Source organism: Benincasa hispida, chromosome 8 (genome assembly GCF_027475165.1).
Source record: "Benincasa hispida cultivar pf3 chromosome 8, pf3_genome.v1.1, whole genome shotgun sequence".
In the NCBI taxonomy this organism is placed as follows: Eukaryota; Viridiplantae; Streptophyta; class Magnoliopsida; order Cucurbitales; family Cucurbitaceae; genus Benincasa; species Benincasa hispida.
Window position 1 is genome coordinate 24,062,402 of NC_143485.1, and position 25,521 is coordinate 24,087,922.

General features: G+C 37.2%; 1 protein-coding gene across 1 annotated transcript; it reads right to left on the reverse strand.

Moving 5' to 3' along the window:
• Window positions 1–18,689, reverse strand: APC6 (anaphase promoting complex 6). Its single transcript, XM_039039039.2, has 17 exons — window positions 18,261–18,689; window positions 16,664–16,923; window positions 15,822–15,956; window positions 15,572–15,645; window positions 15,395–15,434; window positions 11,642–11,687; window positions 11,251–11,330; window positions 10,895–11,076; window positions 10,649–10,774; window positions 10,354–10,428; window positions 9,622–9,747; window positions 9,307–9,376; window positions 8,917–8,999; window positions 7,699–7,812; window positions 1,336–1,435; window positions 1,094–1,129; window positions 1–254 (listed from the first exon to the last, which is right to left on the reverse strand). The coding sequence occupies exons 2-17, from the start codon at window positions 16,913–16,915 to the stop codon at window positions 147–149; spliced, it is 1,647 nt and encodes a 548-aa protein (XP_038894967.1). The 5' UTR covers window positions 16,916–16,923; window positions 18,261–18,689; the 3' UTR covers window positions 1–146.
• Window positions 18,690–25,521: the final 6,832 nt, after the last annotated feature.

Consider the following 25,521-nt stretch of genomic DNA (forward strand, 5'->3'; position numbering starts at 1 on the left):
TATTTTGAATTCTTCTTTACCACAAAAAGTTATATTAAAGATTATATCAGCTACAACCGACCTAATTCACAACCTTTAAAAATTATTATACAGACGAGATTGTAGTATGTAGATTAAGAATAAGCACCAATTACAAAGACCTCACTTCAACAAACCTCTACAACCTTAGGATCCATCCAATTTTGGCATTCGTCCATAAGAGCTAAACTCAACATTTCGGTGCAAAACTGATCGTCTGGTTTCAGCCACAAAGCCTAATTCACAAGCAAGAACAAGAGGGCAAAATCATATTGATGACGCTCGAAATAAAATAGGTTGAAATACCATTTTGGTCCTTATACATTTTGATCCCTATACTTTGAAATTTGTTCAACTATAGTCCTTGTGTTTTTAATTGTCCAATTTTAGTCCATATACTTTCAATAAATCTTAAATTTGTCCTCGCTACTATTTGATTATTGATTTTTTAAAAAAAAATTGTTATCTATTAGCATTTTAACTACAAATTTTTAAAAATATATTATTCACATATCACATTTCATTGCATTAAACTTTAAGCGACTAAATTTAAGATTTCTTTAAAGTTTGGAACTAAAATTAGACAACTGAAAGTACAGGAACTAAAATTGAACAAACTTCAAAATATAAGGACCAAAATCGTATTTTAACTAATAAGATATTATGCCCAAATTCTCAATACTGACACCATTTCATTGTATGATATGTCAGCCAATACCAGCAAACTACAAATGTGGTAGAGGTTGTTCAATCATCTTTTTACTGCATCTGATTGATTCCATAACTCTGATGTCCCTCCCACTAAAAACAATAACACTTATGTCGAACTGGCTAACATCAATGCTCTCCTATGACTTGATTTTGTTTTAAGAAAAGTTAATGGAATGATTCCAACTGGCTAACATCAATGCTCTCCTATGACTCGCATAATTGTCAAAATTTCTTTCAATCACAACTAAAAACAATAACACTAATATCGAAGGTACCACAAATCAGTATATACGATAGGTCAGATTTGAAAGGTAAAAATGCAGAATAGAGTCGCAAAACTAAAACCAAATTAGTAGTAACTTACCTTGTGGTAATATGTAATGGCTGTAGTAAAATGATCCTACATGAAAGAACAAATGAAATTTAATTTTAAAAAGCTTCGACACAAAAAAAAAACAAACAAACAAATAGGAATATTAGAGAACATTTCCAACACTTTTAACATGCACTAAAATAGTACTTAAAAAAAACAATATCATACACATTAACCTCAATGGCAAGTAGCATGATAGAATAGAGAAGAGACGCCTTGAAATATTCAAATACCTGCAAATGGTAAGTATATGCAAGACCAGCATAAGTGCTAAGACTTCTAGTCGATAACGCAAGTGCTTTTTCATAGTATTTAATTGCTTCACGGTACATCCTGGCACAAAAACAAATAAGGTCAACCAAATTGGTACTAAGCCGGGAATTGGTGCAGTAACATAAAATATGTTGATTTTTTTGTTATTACAATTTACAGCTTATATATACCAACAATTTGAGAAGATGAAAACTTAACAAGATTAGCAACCATGCAAGGAGAAACAAGAATCCGAGCCAACCACTTCAGTGAAGCTTGCTAAAATATCTCAATTTTCTTCATTAAAGTTTTTTCAAAAAATAATATCGTTTTTGCAGTTTGGGGTATGAAAAATTGGTGAATTGGACATCCGTCCAGCTGCACAATTTCTAAATCAAATCCTCCTTCCTGTTTTGGCAATAATAATAATAACACTTCAGTTTACATTTTTTGCTGCAAACTAAAGTGCAAAGTTCAATTTTTTATTTGAGATAATCAAACCAAACTGAACTGTACACCTCTGGTTGTGGATGCTATTTGTTGAAATAAGGAGTATGTGCCCTAAGGGCATTTTAGTCTTTTTACGTGATCCTACTATTTTTAGGTTTTTGCCATATCTATTTATATCCGAGTCTGGGGTGTTTTGTAAGTGGGACAAAAATTAATAAAATTCTCCAATCGTGGTTTTTTCTCCCTGACCTAGGGTTTTCCACATAAACCTGGTATTTATTTTTCTTTCCTTTATTTTTCAATATGGTATTGAAACAATGGGATGAAACCCTAGGCCCGATAGAAGAAATTCAGTCATAAACCCTAGCAGGTGATGGACCAACGACAAAAGAGACGAACACCGCTACGATCCAGGCTGTCGTTGATCGTTATCTCAGGTCGTTCTCAACCCACAACAGCCGATTGGAAGCCCATCCGCACCGCACGTGCTCCAACCACCATTCGGAGATCAGCCTACCAACTTCACGACCCAACAGATCCAGACCCAGCCGATCCAGACCACCAGTGCACAAGTCCAACAGCCGCTAATCGTGCTTCTGCTCAGCGCCGAGCCGTTCGGGCATCACTCAGGGCTGGCCGATCCATTCACCAGCGCGGCTCCGACACAGCCAACGTCAAGTTTCAACACCGCTCCTGCCCACCTCAGCGCTCTCCAAGTCACGACTCATTTAGGGCTCCAACCGCGACACGTGCAGCCTCCAATCGGACAGCCTCACGCCCAAGCCGCCGAACCTATGGGTCAGCATCATCCTTCAGGTTCGAACAGGCAGCAGCCTTCTACAACCTATGGGTCGATCGGCTATGGAGGTTTAAGACCAATGGGTTTATCTCCGATTGGAATTCAACAACAAATTGCTAGTCTCCAACAACAGATTGCAGCACTTGGGTCGCTTTTTAGGACCACATCTAACCCTCAGACGAACCCTAATCCAGATTTATCTTCAAGTTTGCCTTTATACACAGAAACTCCGATAACGGCCTTTCCAAATTTACCTACTACAAGCATTTTACCTGGGTCTATGCAGGAATAATCACGGTAGAGAAATTAAATGGCCATAATTATTTTTCCTGGTCTCAATATGTTAAAATGGTTCTCCAGAGGTGACATAAATTCGGATATTTGACTGGTAAAATACCAAGATCGAACCCTGGGAACCCTCAAGAATGAGTTTGGAAGGGAGAAGACTCCCTACTCCACTCGATGTTGATTAACAGCATGGAACCTCAAATCGGAAAGCCCTTGCTTTATTCTGCCACTGCTCGAGACATTTGGGATGCGGTCCAGAAGCTATATCCAAAAAGACAGAATGTCGTGCGACTGTATACATTGCAAAAACGGATCCATGAATGCAAACAAGGGACTATGGACGTGACCTCATACTTCAATAAGCTGTCTTTATTATGGCAAGAGATGGATTTATGCCAGAAAATTGTCTGGAATTGCTCATGTAGCAGGGTCCAGTATTCGAAGATTGAGGAGACAAGTTTCTATGATTTCCTTCCTAGGTTGAATTCAAAATTTGATATGGTTCGCAGTAGAATACTGGGACAGAGGCCGATACTGTCCCTTGTGGAGGTTTGTTCTGAAGTTCAATTGGAGGAAGATAGGTCAAGTGCTATGAACAGTTCTATGGTTACAGTTGTGGACTCTGCTGCATTTGGGGTAAAATCATCCAGATCGAAGAATGACAAGTAGAGTGGAAAATCGCCTCCGATATGTGAGCATTGTAAGAAACCATGGCATACAAAGAATCAGTGCTGAAAACTACATGGTTGACCCCCGAATGGCAAACGTTGGCCTTCAAATGACAAATCAAAGTCTGGTCGAGCCCTCGTGAGTGAAACTGTTGATGATGCCTCCCAGTCTCAAGTGACAAGCCCGAGGACTCGGGTACTACTGGAATCAGTACAGTTGCTCAATCAGGTACCACTCAATCTCTTAGTTTTCTTATTGAGGGAAAAAATTCTTAGATATTGGATTCAGGAGCGACCGATCATCTGACTGGCTCCTGAATCCAATATCTGGAAATGAGAGGATTTGGATTGCAGATGGGTCCTTTGTTCCTGTTGCTGAAAAAGGTCGTTTGTTTCCTTTTCCAGGGTTGGTTTTACAAAGTGTTCTGCACGTGCCCAAAGTTTCTTATAATTTGTTGTCTATAAGTAAAATAACCAGGGATTTGAACTGCAGAGTTATCTTCTCACCTGATGATGTTTCATTTCAGAACTTGAGCTCGGGGACGACGATTGGCACTACCCGACATGATAGGGGCCTCTATTTCATTTTTGAAGATACTACCTCTAGTAGCACTTCTAGGACTAGTTTGTTATCGTCATTTACAATTTCTGAAAAAGACTATTTGCTATGGCATTTTCACCTTGGTCATCCGAACTTTCAATATATGAAATATTTGTTTCCCCATTTATTTTCTAATGTGGATATTTCATCTTGGTCTTGTGATGTCTGTATACATGCCAAACAGCCCAAGGTTACCTTTCCCTCACAACCCTATAAACCTTCCCAACCTTTCCATTTGGTTCATAGTGATGTTTAGGGCCCATCAAACATTACTACCTTATCCGACAAGCAATGGTTTGTCACCTTTATTGACGACCATACCCATCTTACATGGGTGTTTCTTCTTGCTGATAAGTCAGAAGTTTCATCTGTTTTCCAACAGTTCTATACTACGATCGAAACCCAGTTCAATACTAAGATTGCTATCCTTCGGATTGATAATGGACGGGAGTTTGTTAATAACACTCTTCGTGAGTTCTTGAATTCAAAAGGAATTATCATCAAAACTCATGTGCCTATACTTCTCAGCAAAACGGAGTAGTTGAACGGAAAAATCGCCACCTTATAGAAGTTGCTCAATCTCTCATGTTTCCTGCATCCCTTCCCTCGTACCTTTGGGGAGACGTTCTCATTACAGCTCACCTCATCAATCGTATGTCATCTCGTGTTCTTAAGTTCCAAACACTTCTTGAGTGTTTTAAAGAATTTTTCATTTCTACACATCTCTTTCCAAATATCCCTCTTCGTGTCTTCGGGTGTACTGCCTTTGTTCATAACCACGATCCTCACCAAACAAAATTTGCTCCTCGTGCTCAAAAGTGTCTTTGTGGGGTATCATCTTCACCAGCGGGGCTATAAGTGTTTTCATCCATCCTCAAGGAAGTATTTTGTCACTATGGATGTTACGTTCCTTGAGGATCAACCCTTTTTTTCTCGTTAGTCCTCTTCAGGAGGAAAACTCTAGCGAAGAGACTAACTCATCTACCTACTCTATTCCTATAAACTTCGAGCCTACTCCTGATACAAACCTTGTCCCTCCTGTGTCTGACCCGGTCCTTCCTACAAAACAAGTACCCTGGATAACATACTACAGGAAGAATCTTAGAAAGGAAATAATGACTCCGGTTGCTTCACCGGAAAATGCCGAAGAATCAGAATTGGTACCTGCTCAGGTTCAAGCATCCCCTATTTCTAATGATGCTTCTGGAAGTAAAAATGTGTGTGTTGAAGGTGATAAAACAAAAAAGGGTGAATTTAATGAGATTACTCCATACGAGGAAAAACCTACAAGTTGTAACGAGTCACCAGGAGAAACTTAGGAGAGTGAGGTCTTGCCACAAGTAAGCAAGCATGATCACCATCCTTGTATTAATGAGGAGTCTGGAAAAACAGGAGATTATGATGCCTCCCTAGATATACCAATTGCCCTACGGAAAGGGACTAGATTGTGTACCAAACATTCCATGCATAGTTTTCTGTCTTACAGTAACTTATCGTCTGGGTTTAAAGCGGTCTCCGAGAGCGTGGTTCGACAGATTCACTACCTTCATTAAGTCCCAAAATTTTGTTTAGGGGTATTCTGAACATACTCTATTCATGAAAAGATCCAAATCAAGGAAGATTGTTGTTCTGATTGTATACGTTGATGATATAGTTTTGTTAGGAGACGATATAGCAGAAATTGACAGATTAAAGCAAAGAATGGCAGGTGAATCCGAGATCAAAGACCTTGATAGTCTGAGATATTTTCTTGGTATGGAGGTAGCAAGATCGAAGGACGGAATATCCGTTTCTCAACGGAAATACACTCTGGACCTGTTGAGGGAAATAGGGATGACTGGATGTAAACCTGTTGATACTCCCATTGAAGTCAATAATAAACTGGGAGATTCTGTTGAAGGGGTTCCAGTGAATAAAGAAAGGTACCACCATCTCGTAGGGAAATTGATTTACCTGTCTCATACTAAGACCAGACATTCCTATGTTGTCAGCATGGTTAGTCAGTTTATGCAGGCTCCATATGAGAAAAATATGGAGGCTGTGTAAGATCCTCTTATATGCTCGTACAATCTTCTCCCCTACAAGCTCAATAAACAGAGCAACAAAAACAGAGCAAACAAAAAGAAAGAAAACAGAGAGAAGAAGAAGACAGATGGATCAATATACTGTGCCTTCCTTGTTCTTATTTATATATGGTTTCTTCTACAATGTCCCTAAGCATACGACACTCTCACTGACCCTTCCCCAAAATAGAGCAACACTCCTCTCAAAAATTTCTCCCCTGCCTCCCCAAAAGAAGAAACTACAACAAGGAAAAATTCCCAGCACCTTAGAGAGAGCTGACCTTCTCTCCTACCTAAAAGTTCACTCACTTTTAGAAAATTCCTTTCATGCCTCTACTGTCTGATCCCTCTGCCTTTTTGTAACAACTTCGTGGTCCCCTCCTTCTTTTCTCTCATACGCACTCGTGGTCCCCTCCCCCTTTTCTCCCACATTCTTTCCTTGCTCTTCATTGGCTGTTTTGACATTTCCCTTTTTACCCCTTCTTTTATAAGTGTAAATTATTTGAGGCCTTACAGGCTGTTACTCGGATTCTGAGATATTTGAAGTCTGCTCCTGGAAAGGGCTTAATGCTCAGAAAATATGACAATAGATGCATTGAAGCTTATACTGACCCAGATTGGACAGGATCTGTTATAGATAGAAAATCAACTTCAGGATACTATACCTTTGTGTGGGGTAATCTTGTTACCTGACGAAGTAAGAAACAAGGTGTGGTTGCTCGAAGTAGCACTAAGTCAGAATACAGGGCTATGAGTCTGGGAATATGCTAAGAGATATGGTAGAAGAAAGTTTTCTCTAATCTTCACCAGGACAGTCATCGTCCCACAAAACTTTATTGTGATAATAAGGTAGCTATTAGTACTGCCAACAATCCCGTGCAACATGATAGAACCAAACATGTGGAGATTGACAGACACTTTATTAAAGAAAAATTGGACAATGGCAGCATTTGTATTCCCTACCTTCCTTCGAGTCAACAGGTTGCTGACGTTCTCACCAAAGGGTTACTAAGACAGAGCTTCGACACTTGTGTTAGCAAGTTGGGTCTTATTGATATTTATGCCCCTTGAGGGGGAGTGTTGAAATTAGGAGTATTTGCCCTAAGGGCGTTTTAGTCTTTTTACGTGTTCCTAATATTTTTAGGTTTCTGCCGGATCTATTTATATCTGAGTCTGGGGTGTTTTGTAAGTGTGACAAAAATTAATAAAATTCTCCTATCGTGGTTTTTTCTCCCTGACCTAGGATTTTCCACGTAAACCTGGTATTTATTTTTCTTTCCCTTATTTTTCAATACTAGTGAAAAACTTCCGTACAAAATACCACAGAAAATAAGAGATTCAAGATTCTTTGAGAAACACTTTCATAGAAATATAGAGGGAAGCATGTGAAATAACATTTCAAATGCAAAGACTAAGCCATCGATAGACATAAATAATATATGCCATAGTTCTTGAAATAAATAATACCACCATACTTTAATTTTCGGTATGAATGGGCGAGATTAACCACTGTAGGTTCCCACATTTCACTCAAAGGAGATGGAATGCATGCCAAAGTTTTCTCAAACCACCATGCTGCTTTATTGTACCTAAGGATAAAAAAGTACACACATATATTAACAACTGAGATGAAAATGCAAAATAGTAAATTGAAACAGTAGCAAAAACCCATGTTCTCTCACCCAATCAATTGAAAGTAGACATTTTCATCAATGATTAACAACTTTGTATGCAACAACCCATTTTTTTTTATAAAGAATGAACTTTAAGGAAAATAATGCAACGGTCTGTCCTCAATTTAAGACTGAATGAAACAAGAGTGCAAGTATGGAATGTTCTAAATTAAGAATTGGCATCTAATCACTAGACTTTACATGAAACAAGACTGCAAGCCAGGACTGTCCTAAATTGCATTGAGAATAAAAATAGAAGTTAGAAGGGTAAAAGTATTCTATAGAAACTACTTTACAAGTAGAACATCATATCTTCTCTCATTTCAATTTTCTCAGTCAATTTGAAGCGGTTCCAAATTTCTAATTTAATGTATTCCTAATTCAAAAAGACCTGAAGACATTGCATCTAGTTGCATCCTTCCAAAAGATTTCCTCCTTTCAAAAGCTTCCTCTCTCGTCTGTAATTCAAAGACTGAAATTTCTAAAAGATATTCCCATTATCATTTTAATAACTTGACCGAGTTCTACAATCTTAGCTATACACTTAACTTAGATCTTCCCAGAAGAAGACGTGATATAAAGTAGATATTCTTTAATCCCTCTTACTATACCTAATAAAAGGATAAAAAACTCAATCAACCGATGGAACACATAGATCAGGTCCATTGATTAAATACAATGTTCACAAATTAAAAATCAAAATACAAAAACCAAAGTAAACAACCTAACTCAAAAGGTACATTTTATTTTGATTTTAACTTTTAGGGCAAACATTAATATTAATTAAAAGTCACTCCTTTTAGGACTTGAGAAAGTTACCGATGTTTGAATATTCAAAACTTCGTGATCTACAGGTAAAATATATAGAATTTACTTGGTTTCTCATGATCTACACTATTTCATACTGAAATTACATCATACATAAAAATGAACCACCATCTGAGCCAGGAGCAAAACTTCGAACAAATTATTGTGTGAAAAATACATATATAAAAAAAATCAAGAGAGAAATATACATACTCCTTCATGTCATAAGCAACAACTCCAAGCTCATTATAAATAAGAGGATCTGATGGACAAATTGTTTTTGCCTGCACAAAAAACTAAATAAAAAAGGCCATTCAGATATACATTTCACACTATAATCCATGATGCAATCTTAAATAATTTCATATTCTTAGAATTCTACCATCATATAATATGGAGCCTAAAAGTTATGTAAAAGAGTACCAAAGGTACAAACTAAATTCCATCTTCCCAGTTGAAGCATTGACCAATTAAAGCATTCTTTGTATATCAGAAGACATAAAACTATGACTAAAAGATACACTAAAAATACATGGAGAATTGGGGAAAAGAAAGAAATATTCGTGCCAGGTTTGTCAATAATAGCACGAGGTTTAGGTATACCTGCTCAGCAAGCTTGAAGCTGTGGGTTCGCATGTATTCCATCCCAATGTATAATGTTGGTAAATGACACCTGGAATAAAAGAACATCAAGATTCAATCTGTAGAAGGGAATTTCATTAAATAGGAGAACTACCCAACGAACAACTTCCTACAATTTTTGAATAAAAATAATAAACAACAGATCTCCTATCATTTATCATTAAAAAAATTAAGATAACAATACTATTGCTTAATAACATATATAATTTTGCACCTTATGCTACCAAATTCTAAAAAAAAAACATAAAATAACTCAAGAGTAATAAAATTAATAACCCTGGAAACAATCGAGCACCAGTGCGATAGGCAGACATGGCTTGATCACCCTCTTCTTGAGCAGCATAAGCATTACCATAACCTATCCAAGCAGGTGCAAATGTTCCATCCAGAGTCGTAGCTTTGCTGTAGAATACAATAATACATATCAGAAAAGATATTCTTATTAAAAATATCAAACTCCGTATTACCAATAAGGTTTATAAAATAGCACATAAGTGGCTTAGAAATACTCCCAAATAAGACTTGTTGCAAAATATACACTTGAATTCACAGATTAAGAAACCAATGAGTTATTTCATCAAAAGGAGTACAAACTTCCTTGGGAATTAACAAGGAAAAAAAAGGTACTAGCAAACTCTAATATTGTCTTCTTACTGGAATTTCAAGCTAAGGTGGACAAATGGGTCATCAAGAAACTTTACAAAAATATCATATTCTAATTACTATTAGAATCCAAGCTAGAAAAATACTTTAAAAAAGGCTAGTAATTAGATAGTTTCTGTGATGTCAATTCTATTGCGGTTAAGGTGAAAAAGGTGGCTGGTGGCGTTTCCAAAATATTGCTAAATTTCTAATTGCTCGGCAGATTTGAAGGCCGGGAAACTAAAGTTGTCAATTTAGGGTTAATTGTAATAATTAATTGTTACATAACACTATAACAGCACCCAACTGAAATTGATTACAAGTGAAGCATAATTAAAAGAAAGAACATACAACAGCCACATTCACCTGAAATAGCGACGTGATTGATCGTACTTTTTGATACAATAGTAATAGCAACCAACAGCAAACCATGACAAAGCTCTGAAAAGGATATCCAAAATAAGTGATAAACAAATAGAAAAGGGGAGTCCATATCTAGTGGTCCGAATATTTGACAAATTTGAAATACTTATCAAAATCATGCTTCATCCTAGGAAAACTATTTTTTTTTTACTTTCCATGAAATTATTTATTTCAAATAAGATAATCTGGATTTTCAAACAACTGCAAAATATAAAGTTCAGATACACAAACCACTCACTTTTGAGGGTAGTCCTTGACCAGGTTGCATGCCATTAGATAAAGTTCATTTGAATGCCCAAGCTCCATTGCAGCAGCTAAATGTACCAGTGTACTTTTCAAATGGAAGGGATCTTTTTCAAGCAAGCTATAAATGTATGGGAGATCTAATATAAATAAATAAATCACCGGGTAGGGAGAAAAGAAAGGATAATTCTAACAAAATAATAGCATTATATACGTGTAGTTTCTTAGACAGTAGACTTACACGGAGGTAAGTTCAAAGCATTTCTGATATTCACCACATTGATGGTAGTATTCAGCTTTGCAAGCTAAAAGATCGGTGTTAGTTTTCAGAGTACGCATAAATGATGGATCGGAACTTTTAGAATTACATGTTTCCCTTTCAAGTTCTTTGAATCTCGCTTCAATGATATTTTCTTTATCATACTGTAGCACAAGAAAAGAAACAAATTAGTGAAAATTACACCAGCACACAAGGGTAAAATGTTGCAAGTAAAATTGAGAACATCCTAAGAATTAAAAGATACATAAAATAAAATCTTTTTTCTTTTTGGTACTCATTACTTGTAATAGAAGAAAAATAAGTTGCGTCCTTCTCACCTTCTTTATTAAGCATGCATAAAATGATGAGAGCCATCCATCTTCAGGACCAAATTGCAATGATGAAAGTAAGCATGATTCTGAAAATTCCACGTCATATAAAAGATAGATTGTTAATAATCTCAACCAAAGATTGGGGAAAACTGAAAAATATGGCAAAACAAATATTTCATCAATGAACCGCTCACAACACAATAGATTGTAGAAGCAATAAAATGTGTGCAGGAAGATTAATAACTGCATGCACATCTGTGTGTGTATGTGTACACACACAATAATTCTTCTTAATGCATGGTGCAGAGGTATTTTGTCAAAAAAAAAAACAAAAAACAAAAAAAAAACAAGAACAAAACAAAAAAAGAACAAAAAGATGAATAGTGCTGAGGTTTACCTTCATCACAAGTTAGCATGTGACTTTCTATGAGGCACTCCAAAGCCTAGACCATAATGGACATAAAAATGGTATCTATTAAAGAAGGAACCAACACATTAATAAATAAAAAGTTACATATTACAAATTAATGGCTACGCCAAAAAGGAAGGAGATAATTTGTTGCCTGATCTTTGAAAAAGACCAAATCATTTAATTAAACTGCTAGTGGCAAGGTGTTAAACCCTCAAACTTGAGACATGCGGTTGGACTCGGTGGGCCTTGCACGAGCCAGCAGCACACTAAAGAGTAGAAGGCAAGGTAAAGCAACAAACGGGTGCAAAGAGGGCATACCTTAGGTAAGGACAGCCAACCATGCCACTCTATGGCCAAGTTAAGCTTCGCAGTGACTTTCTTGAAAGAGTATGAGAGCAAGCCAAGAAGATGACACCTACACCAACCTTCTGAAAGAGATTCAAAAAGATATTGTGAAGGTATTGGCTTGAAGATGGACTAACCTATGGGAAGGGAGGATGACTCTTAGTCCCTAGACAAGGGGGACTCGGGAAGCTCATGCCTGAGACGCATGATCACGAGTGGGCTGGACAACCAAGTATGGACCAGATGCATGCATTGGTATCCCACTCATATTGTTGGGCCAAGATGCACAAAGACCTAGAGACTTATGTGAAAACTTGTTTAGTATGTCAACTAGACATGGTGGCAAGAAAGAAAGAGATAGGCTTGCTACAACCTTTTCCTATTCCACAAAAAACCATGACAATTGGTATCAGAACATTGTTTTTATTTGTGAAGGATAAAACGTGTTGGAGGGAGTCCCAACAATGTAAAGCTCGACACCGTAAGATCCCTAAGCCTCCGTTCTTGCTAATGTTACTTCACCATGGAATATGTTTTTGGTGAAGAGTTAATTCATAGTTTGTCTTTCCACTGATGGACAACACGATGGAATTAGTCACTGGAAGGTTGGAGAGGAAGACCTAAGCCAACCAAAAGAACAACCGATGAGTGTGTTAAGGGAGCATAGACGTGTGATCCAATTGGCACAATCACAAGCCGCCCAAAAGGAGAATAAAAGACATGTCAAGGCCCTACGTGAGGCAATCTTTAGTAACACAAAAGACGAGATGGAAGAAGACTACCCTAAGATGGATCCTCAAGAAGAGGAGATCTTCAAGGGTTGTACAACACTATTGGCAAGTGGTGGTTGTGCAATAGCTTTCATCCTACAACAGAGTGTTCAAAACGAGCAGCTCAAAGGATGGAGGAGACAATCTATTCCACCTCTAGGAGAAAGATACCTCGAATGGAGAGTGAAAGGTAAGGCACATGACCAGGTAATGGTCATGCCTACTAGGAATAAGGAAAGTTAAGAGTTAAAACTTCCTAAAGTTGGTTAGAGACTTTTTGTTTTGTGAACAAGTCCTTATTAGGTAGTTTTGCTATTGTTACAATGTTCTTGTAATTCTTGTGCAAACAAAAAAGTTCATAATAAGACTTATTCTACGAGTTTTTTTTATTTTAACCTATGTATAGAAGTTAGCTTTACAATGTTGTGGCTACAAGTGTTAGGAGGACACGACCCCGAAGGATCATTCAACAGACAGGATGGAGGTGAACGTACCTCAACAAGGACATCGAGTAGCTTAAGTGGGGAGGTCTGCCACAAGATTGTTTCTCGAAAGGTGAAACATTAGGAGCTTCAAGAAAGCAAAGGTATAAAGAGAGCATACCTTGACAATGCACCAAGAATGGACAACTTGCTTACAGACAAGGTGGCATGGCTGACAACACGGTTTGGCGCCCAGCCAAGATGGGCGAGCAACACTATAGGACATATGGAAATGAGCGGGCATGGACGGACATGCAGCATACAAGGTTGGACTCTAGTGGGCACATGGGGCACGTGCAAGCAAGCGCACACCTAGTCGAAAGCGACACACACAAGGGTGAGCAGAGCGCGTGAGCACACACAAGAACGCAAACCTATGCAGATGCCAGGCAACGCTCATTGGCGCGACGCGAGGTTATGTACCAAGGAACTTTTAAAGGAAAATGGTTAGGTGTTGGACTTAGGTAATTCCACTGAGGAGAGTGAAGAAGAGAGATGGCCAAGTCAAGTAGTTCCTACCGTTAAGGAGTTTGACTTGGACAACACCTATTTTAAGTAAGTAGAGAAAAGTGGGGCTAAAGCATAGGAAAGTGGTTTCCTAATATTAGCAATTCAACTTGCTAAAATTTCTCACCCACTTCCCTCTTATAGGAAGTTGGTTGAAGTGTACATAGTATATTAAGGGAGGAGCTCTAACTTGTGGAAGCACACTCATTCACACACAACTCCAACTCTAGTGTAGAGATTTCATACAGCAGATAAAGGAGAACAAACTTGGGGATTTTCCCCTTGGCAAATTCCAAGTTCTAAAGTACTTCCTCTTGTATCAAGTCTCAAAGATTTGTGGGTCAAAGAAGGCTAAACTAAGAGTACAACTTCTTAGGCCACAGAGTGAGGTAAAAATTTATTGTCTATTTTAACATTGCGAATTATTGTCTACTTTAACGTTGTGACACAAGGCCTGCCAAGCCCAACCACATGCCTCAAGACAGAAGTCTGAACAACCTCCTCCACTTGAACTCACCGACGTCTTCATCAGATCTATCCTCGCCCAATATTGTTGTACTTGTATCTAGTTTTTAAATTGTCATAATGTCACATCTCTCCCAAGAAACTTCTTGATTGCCTTTGCTTCCCATCTCACAAGAAAACGACAGAAAAGAGGTTACACTTGATAGTCTCTGGCTTGCCTTCCTCTGATAGTTCTTCATTATCTCTAGGTTTTCATCGTAAGCTTTCTGATCATGAGGCTTGTGAGGTGTCAATCTCCTCTCTATCATCTTTGACCAAGTTTCACATTTAGGGAGCTCTCTAAGGGCTTACCCATTAGTTATTTCTTTACGAATTCTTTGAGTCACTTCTCCCCCTCAAAAGGCCTCTACATTTTTCTCTCATTAGAAGGTAATCTAATACTTGTGGATCTGACATTAATCCTCTCATACCTATTAATTGGTGTACTTGAGATGCATTTCCTCGAGCCCAAAAACATTAATACTTTTTACATCCAAAGGATTTATCGGGCAAGTTTTGCATGGGAGAGTGAATACTCAAAATCGTATATATAGGCTTTCCTCCATGGTGTTGTGTCTTGAATGGTGTCTTTTGAGAGAGGATAGGAGTCTTGATCATCATTTACTTTGGAACTATGTTTGTTACCTCCCTATGGAACAAGTTCTTTAGGACCTTTGGGATTGTGTTTGCTCGTAATAGAGGTTGTTGTTCGATGTTTGAGGATGTGCTCTTGTATCCTTCTTTTCGTGAGAGAGGAAGAGTTCTTAGGTAATCTTGGTTTTTTCCTTTATTGTAAGGCATTTAGCAAGGAATAGTTTAATTTTTCAAAGGGTCAAGCAGTTTGGGGAAGACCTTTGGTGTGTGATTAGGATTAACTCATCTTTCTCAACATTTTCTGATACAATTTTTTGTACTATCAGCTTAGTATAATTATTTTGGATTTGAAATCCTTTTTGTAATTGGGAATGAATGTTGTTTTGTTTTTTGGGTTTGTTTATTGTATTGACCTTGTATATCGTTTCATCTATTTCAATGAAAGTTCAGTTTCTCGTGAAAAAAATGGTAATAGAAAACTACACTCTATTGATCTAGAAATACCAAAAACTCAACCAAAAGAAGAACATATTTACCTCATAACATAGAGGGTCAGCTTTGATAGCAGCTTTATACCTAAACATCATTATCAAAAAATCAGAATAATAAATGACATCATTCATTAACTTGAGGTTGCATAGTTTAATAACTGTGTAGGTTTTGGGGGGAATTAAAGGATGCCCATGAAGGTAAAATTGGCATCATAAACTAACCAAAGTCGAGCCTGAGTGCGGTTTTCAAGAGCTTCATATGCCTTGCCTCTTAAAAAGCATGTTGCTGCAACTATCTGTTATAAGGAAGGAAAACAGAGGATCCTATTGTAAAATTAATGATTCAATCAAGTTTCTAACAATAAACCATCACAAAGTCCAAACCCTAAACCCTCACAAAGTCTTTAATTAAGGGTGTTTTTACATTAAAAGTTCATGTAAAATAAGTTGACATGATGTAATTGAACAGTACATTAATCTCACGATCCTCACAATCTTTGTCGAGATACATGCCACTCTGATCCTTATTATCAAGCACATTGCCATGCTCATCCACATTGGCATCACCAAGCATTGCAAGGCATTGGTCCCACTCCTTCAATTCCTCCTGGTAAATCAAAGATTTAAAAATGAAAGGCATTTATTAACACGCCAAAAAAATGCCTTATGCCTGTCACTTTAACCCTTTAGACTTCACAACTGAATGCAAACACAGACCAGAGAAGCAGGAAATTCAATTTCCATTGCAAAATAATACCCGAACTTTTGCTTTCCCACCTGAAAAGAAACTCACTAATTTCTACACATGAGAAACAAATATACTTCGATTCTAAGACATAGCAGTTTCACCACTGGGGTAGTTACACCGCCATGTTTTATCATTTATTGGTTTTACCTAATCTCCGAGTTTTTTGGTTTTACCCTGCTTTCCATATTTGAGTGAAGCTTTTTATCAAGTATATACATGTAATTGGTTAAATTATCTCTATTTACCTTCTTTATAAGGATACGTGAAAGAGTAAATAGATGCCATATGAAAATTAATCAAAACATGCTCTTTAGTCTCGTTGTCTGTGTTTCTCTTCTCTAAAGAAACTGAATTCCCAGTTTCAAACATTCTTATCGCCAAAAATTGATCCAATTTCAAATATTTCGACAAAGACAATTCCATTATGAGACCCACACACCATAAACTTAATTCACAATCCATCAAATCCACACACACACACACACATAAAATAAAAATTTAAAAAAAAAAGGGGTCCACAAACAGTACAAAAACACAGATAAACAGTGAAGCTTTGAGTAGCTCACAAGGCATTTAGCAGCAAGGTAGCGAAACCGAGGGTCACGGAGCACAATCTTGGAGGCATTGAGGAGGTGAAATGCACGACGAAAATGGCGTCCAAGAAAGAGGGCTTGTGCCTGCATGTAAATGTCGGCAGGGTCCTCAGTGAAAGCAGTGACTTTGTCAGCAAAGAAAATGGCGGATGAGTAGAGATGCTTGCTCAAACAATCTCTTACTACGCCTCGGAGCTTTTCAATCTCTTCCTCTCTCATTCTCATGAATTTTTCTGGCACAAAAGAATTGAGATTTGTTGAAACAAAGAGAATTGAAAAGGTCATAATATTCAAAAACAAGTGTTCTATATGTGTCTAATAGATCTTGGACCTATATTGAGTTTATACATTTATGTATGTAACACACCATTGTGCTAACAAGTGTCCAATAAATGTTGAGAGTGTCCAAAGGTTCAACCCATGTTAGACATGGACATACTAGTTAAACTAAAGTGTTCATGCTTGTATACAATACATGGGATATTCAAAACAAGGAAGTCATACAACACGCTACTAAACAGCAAACAAATCCACCAGGAAGAATTCTACTTACAAAGTGTCCTTTTTTTTCTTTTTTTTTTCTTTTTTTAAAAGGAAACAAGCCTTTTCATTAATGAAATGAAAAGAAACAAGGGAAACAAGCCTTTTCATTAATGAAATGAAAAGAAACTATCATTCAAAGTACAATGAAACATAATAATCAAAATAAAGCAAATATAATCAAAGATAGCCCATAATTGGGCTAATCCAGAAAAGTAAAGCAAGTACAATCAACATATAACTCGTAACGGAACAAAATGCCTTTTGAACAAAACTCCAAAAGCCATTATAACTGAAACTATGAGTACGACAATTACAAAGTGCCCTAATTTCTAAAGCATTCCTAAACTACTTACTAGGCTCTTGAAACAAAAAATAAATAAATAAGACCTAAGGTTACCAACGAGTTCTTATACAATGACAATCTTAATCTTTGTTCCAATAGCCCAAATCTAGTCCGAAACAAACAGAAGAGTCCCAATAGGTGGAAGCTAATTTACAAACCTTAATCGAATTTGAAAAGGTTTAGATGGACCAGTAACCTATTAAACATCACCAAATAGGCTTGGACGGTTGCTGGTTGGAGTTTGATTGAGTTTGAACTCACATATCTGACCTTATAAGGCTATAGGTAAAGGAAAAACTACATCATCAACCAACTAAAAAAGAGAATAAGATCAAAGGCCAATTTATTGAATTAAGGGGATTTGAAACCTGTTCAACAATCATAGTTGCTATACAGAATGTGTTAAAAAAAAATGTAACAAAACAAACTTTAAGCTAAACGTGCCATAGCAATTCAAATTACAAGCTTTCAAACACGCACTAAAATAATTCAAATTGAACGAAAATACCAACAATAACGAACACCTTGCAATTAGCAAGGAAGTCCTTTTCTGCCAAGTAAAAAACCACAAAACCTCTGGAGATAGTGTGTGTATATAAAAATAAATAAAGAAAGAAATAAAACACACACACACAACAAACAAGTTCAGTAACAAAATCAATTACTAAAATTTAAGCACATTACGAATTTTCGTGAATCTTGTCGCACGGTCACCAAAGAGGAGAACCAAAGGGAGAAGCCACGTCGTCCACTCCGGTCACAAAACTGGCGAGTCCACACGCTTTGAGAAGCAGCAGCGTCGTGGTGATCGGACGTTGCATGAGATTCTGCTGGCTGTCACAGGAGAACGCTAGAAAGGAAGAAGAGTTTCGTCGCCGATGGAATCAGCCGCCCTTATGGTTTCTGGTCGCCGTCAAGAATAACCACCGTTGCTCGCTGAAGAAGGAGTGTCGTCGCAGCCTTGCACCGCTGTTCGTCGCTCGTGGGTCACCGGAGTGGGAGGGAAGGGAGTTTTCACAGCTAGGGCTGAAAAACGTATTAGTGTTTCAAAACTGTTTTTTGTCTTCGGTTCTAAAAACTTACATTGTAAGGACATTTTGAATTTAAAATTTTAGGGGTGTTTGGGCAGTCAATAGTTATTATAGTTTTTCTTTTAGGCCAGTGGTTATTATAGTTCATAATATGCAGTTATAATAATGTTCAGAGTATAGACTATCTAAAGAGTTATTAGAAAGGTGGAAATGTAATCAAATTATTGAAAATCAAATGAATGGTGGAATGCATGAGATATCGAGAACGAAATGGAACTAGGATCGTGAAGCGTGAGATCAGTGGGAAAGAGGATTGAGTTGAAAATTGTGGGAACGGAATGAATTTAGTATTACAAATCAGGCCCAAAATGTTCAGTCCAAATATAGGTTTTGGATTACATTCCATTCCATTCCAAACGCATCCCATTCCTGCATGAGGAAAATAGAATATGTTAATTGAGTTTATTAGGTTTTATTGGCAAAATTGGTGCCCTAAGAATCGATAATCTGATCTCTAGAGGACGATACTTGGTCTCGAAGCATTTTAATTATACTATAATTTGACGTGTGGGCTTCTATGTACCAATAGTGTAGCGACGTTTCGGAGGTTGATGAATGACAACATGGGTTGACGCTACAGTTCATTGGGGGAAAGCGGGGCAACGTTGCAACGATTTTCATCTGTTATGACTATTTAATTATCACTTTGTCTAGGGTTGAGGGTATCAAGTTATGGGATTTACAGTTCAAGAGAGGAAAGTGAAACAGGTTTCTAACTTTCTAGTGTTTGAAGGTCAAGGAGAGTATTAGAAAGTGATCGAGATCATTCTACCTTGGAGACGGAATCGGATCTCCAAATAATGGCTCTTTCTCTTTCTCTTTTAATTTTATGGACAACCTATATTTTGTGGCTTAATATGTCTATGTATTCCATGGGTAGCTTATTCCTATGAATTCTAAAGTGTTCATAGATGACTATGTGATTAATTTGGATTCTATGTTCTGACTTGTCGTAAATTACATTTCAATTTTGGTGTGTGAATTCTAGCAATTGGTCGTTGACTGTTTTAGATTGATTTATTATTCAAATGGGATGTGTTGATGGCAAAATCTGGGCCGCAAGACTTACCTAACCTTCACATGTCTTCGACGGTGAATTTATGATTTCAGAGAAGGAAAACACCAATGTGGTGTCTGCCACGGAACCTTCGATGCTTAAGTCAGTTTTTAGCAAAGGGTCAAAGTAAGCTAGAGATGAGGGAGAAGAACTTCCCTTTGGGTGTGCCTACGACCCCCTATTTAAAGTGTGGTAAATTTGGATCCCATACCTAAAAAGGATTAAGAAGAGAAACGGAGACTAGGAAAAGTAGAGGAATTTAGAAATTGATTCGGGCTGTCCAAGAGGATAATCTCCACACGGCCATAGATAAACTCAAAGTAAAAATTACAAATGAAAACTAAAGAAAAATGGAGGAAAAGTGCAAAAGAGGTTGAAGCTCGATGATATTTTTTTTTACCTAAAATCGTGATGCATATTTATAGAAACTGCGGAGTGTCACGACTCTGGTGATTCTTTGCTACAACACTGTCCAGCGTGGCACGTGTATTGCTAAGGTTAATGTCCTAAATCTCGTAGGGTCTTATAGTTTGTATTTGTAATGTACAAACATTTTATTTATGTAATAAAATATTTAATGTTTTATTTCAAATTTAGTTGCATTAACCACAAACTAATAAATTAACATCTAGGGTTATCTTATAGCTTAAACGTATATGTAGAGACATACGGGTGGATCATGTTTAAATGGTGACCTAAATGGTCTGTAGTAGATGGATAAGGTTGGATACTTTATCCTCGTGACACTACGAGTATGGCCCGCTTTGTGGATATTACAATTGTTGTAAAGTGCTACAAATGATCTAATCCTGATTATTCATGTGGAAACATGTGAACGAGGATATTCTATACAAAGGAGTTGTATAAGACTGAACCATGAAATATTTTGTCTCATTAAATAACGTCGTTCATAATAGAGACTTGCTTTTCACCAGGATGACCATATGTTATATGACCTGAATCCTAAGTGAGTTGTGAATTTTTGCCTATGAGGGCGGTCCTTTGATTTATATAGGTGAGAGTGGCCAGATCGTCGATTCAACAAGACTACCATTTTGGGGATTCGTTTGATTGGGGAGTTGAGAACACGGCTACGCAAGACGGAATTCACTCCTTCTCCAATGTTGGGGCAAGTAGATAAATTGCTCCCTTAAAGGCTGATTTCGGGGCTTGAACAATGTGGCACCACACTCTCTCCTAGCCTGAGAGAGGTTTGATCATAGTTGGACTATAATCTATTGTTCATTAGAGGGATCAGTGGTACTTAAGAAGTTAGATGTAACTATAGAAACAAAACGATAATTTTGGCCCAACTGTACTTACGATCAATTTGTGAAGGATCATCGTATATCCAATGGACAAAGGAATATATTTGTAGTGCGAAGAGTGCGGTAGTCGATCTTTAATGGAGTGTCTGACAGTTAACAGATGGTGAATAATTTAATTAAAGAGTTTAATTAATTATTCACATATTGTTGGAGCATCAAGCTACAGGTCCATAAGATCCCCTCGGTAGCTCAACGGGATTTAATGAGAATCAATTTTTGGATTAATTTGAATTGTTCAAATTAATTGAGAGAATTAATTAATTAATTATGATATAATTATAATAATGTATGTGATACATTATATTAAGTATTTATGAGAGGAAATAAATATTTGAATTTGATTCAAATGTTAATTATATGAATTGGATTCATGTAGTTGAATTTAATGTAAATGTGATTTATATATATATATATATATATATATGTGTATATGTATATGTATATGTGTGTGTGTGTATATATATATATAAGTGTTTTTTTATTAAAATTAAGTTATATTATTTTATCTAACTTTAATTTTAAATTCAATTAAAGGGAGGAAAATAACTTTCTTCCCCTTAATTCTCTCCACATCACGTACGTGGGAGGTTGAGGTTTTCATGACAAGCTTCTTCTTCTTCCTGCAAATAGACAAAAGTGAAAATAGATACAGAGAGTTTTTTTAGAGAAAAAATATTAGAGAGATTATCTTCATCCTCTCAATTCTCCCTTCCCTCTCCAAAATCAGTAGAGCACCACACCTCTTAGATTCTCACCTAGAGCATACCGAGGTCACCAATTGGTAGTGCCCTTTTGGAATGTTCGTGTTTTTTACTGAGAAGAGAATCATGAAGATTTTTTGTGTCTTTAAAGGTAAGGGTTTTTTGAAACCCAATTTAATTCTTCTGCAAATTATGTTTAAACATGTTATATTTTTATGAAATTAAATGCATGTTTTGTTTCTCTGTGAAATTTTTTAATTCTGTAAAAATGTAGTTTAAGACGATCCATCGCTTCCACTCATGGACCCTTCGTTGGGATCCTTCATGTATGTGTGGCCCTAGGGCGCTTTATTTTTTTCTGTCAGATTTTAAAGTGTCGTGGCGCTCAAGGCTAGACTTTTTCTAAGTCCCTCTACTTTTCCTAATCTCCTTTATTTTTCCTAATCCTTTTTAGGTTTGGGATCCAAATCTACCACACTATAAATAGGGGGTTGTAGGAATACCCAAAGGGAAGTTCTTCAACCTCATTTGCTATTCTCGAAGGCATGTCACAAAGCTCCATATGGAGGCCACTTTGCAGGAATGAAAACAATGGCGAAGGTGTTATATAGTGGATATTTTTGGTCGACACTATCTAGAGATGTCCAGAAATTCACTTAAGAAAGTGATAAGTATGACAGAACAAGAAATCTAATAGCTTATAACGAGATGCCAATGAATTACATCCTCGAGGTTGAGATTTTCGATGGGGAATTGACTTTATGAGGTCATTTCCACCATCATTCAAGAACTCCTATATCCTTCAAGCGGTCAATCATGTTTCAAAATGGATTGAAGCAGTGGCAACTGCACCTAATGATGTCAAAGTCGTGAAGAAGTTCCTCTTAAAGAATATCTTCTGCAAATATGGAACACTAAGAGCCCTAACTAGTGATGAAAGAACCCACTTCATCAACAGAACTATGGCAAATTTATTGCAGAAATACAACGTAAAGCATTGGATCGCCACAATGTATCATTTGCAGATAATAACCCTAATGGTCTTGTTGAGTTTTCAAAACGGGAGATCAAAAGTACCCTAGAGAAGACAATAGATCCATCAAGGAAAAACTGGTCGTTGAGACTAGATGAGGCACTTTGGGCTCACCCTGCCACTTTTGAGGCTCTATTGGGAATGTCGCCATATCAAATAACATTAGGGAAAGCGTCCCACTTGCCATTGGAATTAGAGCACAAAGCATATTAGGTAATTAAAAAGTTAAATCTAAATCTGGGACAAGTTAAGGACAAAAAGATGTTGCAATTGAATGAGCTAGAAGAGTTTCACTATTAAGCCTACAAGAATGCCACACTGAAGAGAAAATGAAGAGGTACCATGATCAGAGGATTAAACCATTTAAATTCGAGGAAGGGTGTTGTAGTGACTCAACCCCCTAGGACTTAAATTAGGCCGTTACTAAATACATGCATGGATGGAACTTAAAACGACACTCTTTTATGGTGAAATAAATGTTAAATAAATAAGGTAAGTTCAAAAGATTTTCATTAAATTCAAATATTATAAGCAACAATAGGGTACCCATAAATCATAAATGATAATAAATAAATCTGAAAACAATTCTTAATAGTAAGTTTCAAACATCAAAACTGAAAGTTAAGAAAAACATGAAAAGAAATCTAAATCTCATGAGCGGAAGCATAAAACTAATCCCAGTGGCTCGATCACGAATTTCGCTTATCCATCGCCGATGCATCTCTACCTTTACTTGAAACAACAACATGAGAAAGAATGAGTATAAAATACTCAGTAAGTAACCCCATTGCTGGGGTCAGGTTAGACGTCTATATCCTCTAGATGCCTACCTCTGGTGGAACATATAAACTGTCCTAATCCTCATGAGACACATACATACATGAAAAACTAATTTCTATCCTACTGTAGCTAAATATGCCCACTACCTCTTGTGAATCCCGAAGGAAACACAAACTAGTGAATCTCGAAGGAGACACAATCTCTAATGGGCATCTAACTTATCAGTAAAGACACTATCATAGTCTTAACATCAAAACTATCACAACATGGTTCTATGACATACATAAACATCTCAACATCCTCAGATCAAACATAACCTCATGGAATCAAATATCACCTCAAGCTAGCATTCAAGTATCTACGTGCACAAATAAATCTTTCAGATCTCATACAAGAACAGACATCGGTTATACTATACTATAAGTCTATCATGTTGTCATTCTGCCATAACATTCATCTATCATACTAGCATACATCCAGTGCTTGGCCCCTGAGCAGTTCCAGTAGTAAGATTACTTACCTCGAAATCAATATTCAGATATCAATCTAAGCTAATGATCTCCAGCCAAAAACCCCTGAATTAAGTCCCCTAATATAAAACATAACACTAATTTTCAATTCTTGGAACCAAGATCCATACATACAAATTAAATTTAGGGATCACTAATGAACTTACCCAACGAAACTTGATCAACAAACGCTTGCGAGATTTCGACTCCAAATTTGCTCTTAGCAGGCTTTAGAACCCAAAGGACGACGACTTGGAACCTTCAAGGTACTAAAACTAAACTCTCAATCAGTCCAACAATCAATAGGTGCCCGACAACCAATAACAAGGATCACAACAGTTACCAAAATACTTGCCGAATGAACTCGAATCCGTTGAACAGCACACTGCACACTCTGAAGTACTCCAATCTTGGATATGGATTCCAAAAATAGAGAGATCAAATTTTAACCTAACTCCAAATGGGTAATCAAATCCTCAAAGATCAACCAAAATCTTGCCCAAAATTAATCAATCGCTTACTCAAAACACAAGTCTAGTGGTGCAGATGGATTCTGGCGACATTTGAAGCAGCCAGCGGCGACAGAAAGACTTGCGGCTCGAATCTGGACGGTCGAGGTCGAGTTCGGTGGTTCGGATCTCGGTCGAACGTCTTTAGCGGCTCGGATCTGGATGGAGGAAGACGACTGGAGGACGACCACTGACAGTACTGGCAGGCTCCGACGCGAATGGCTAGGGGGGTCGTGACGACTGAGCGGCATGGGTCGTCTAGAGTAGCGTGAGGCTGGTGGAGCGGCAAGCTCGAACCAACGGCATCTGGACGGCCGAAGAGGTTGGCGGTTTGGGTGATGGTTAAAGGCGACAGAAGGAACAGAAGAAAAAATGGGGGGGGGGGGGGGTTGGTTGCGTGGGAAGAAGAAGAGAAAGTGGGGGAGGGTTTTTATAAAATATTATTAATATTAATAATAATAATAATAACTAAAAAGGAAATAAAAATAAACTATATTTTATTCTTTTCCTTATTCCACTTTATACTATTAAATCCCTTTCCTTCCCAAAATAGAATTAATTCCTGTCATTAATTTCTAAATTGAATAATTTCACGCCAACAATTAAATTCCCGCACTTACACTTGAAGTCCAAAGTTTCAAAAATGCCCTCCAAATAATAAAAATTACTAAAATTATATTATTACTAAAAAAATATACGGGGTGTTATAGGTGTCAGGTGCTGTTATTTAACATCAAGCTAAAGCTCTTTCTGGGAAAACTAAAATCAAAATGGTCGAAATCATTTGTAATTCACAAAATCTACCTGCATGGCGTCATGGAACTGAAGAGCAAAAATAAGGTCTTCAAAGTCAACAGATAGAGAGTGAAAACATACAAGGGTGAGATGGTGGACAAGAGAAAATCCTCGATTTCCCTTGTGGAGTTGGAGTAAGTGG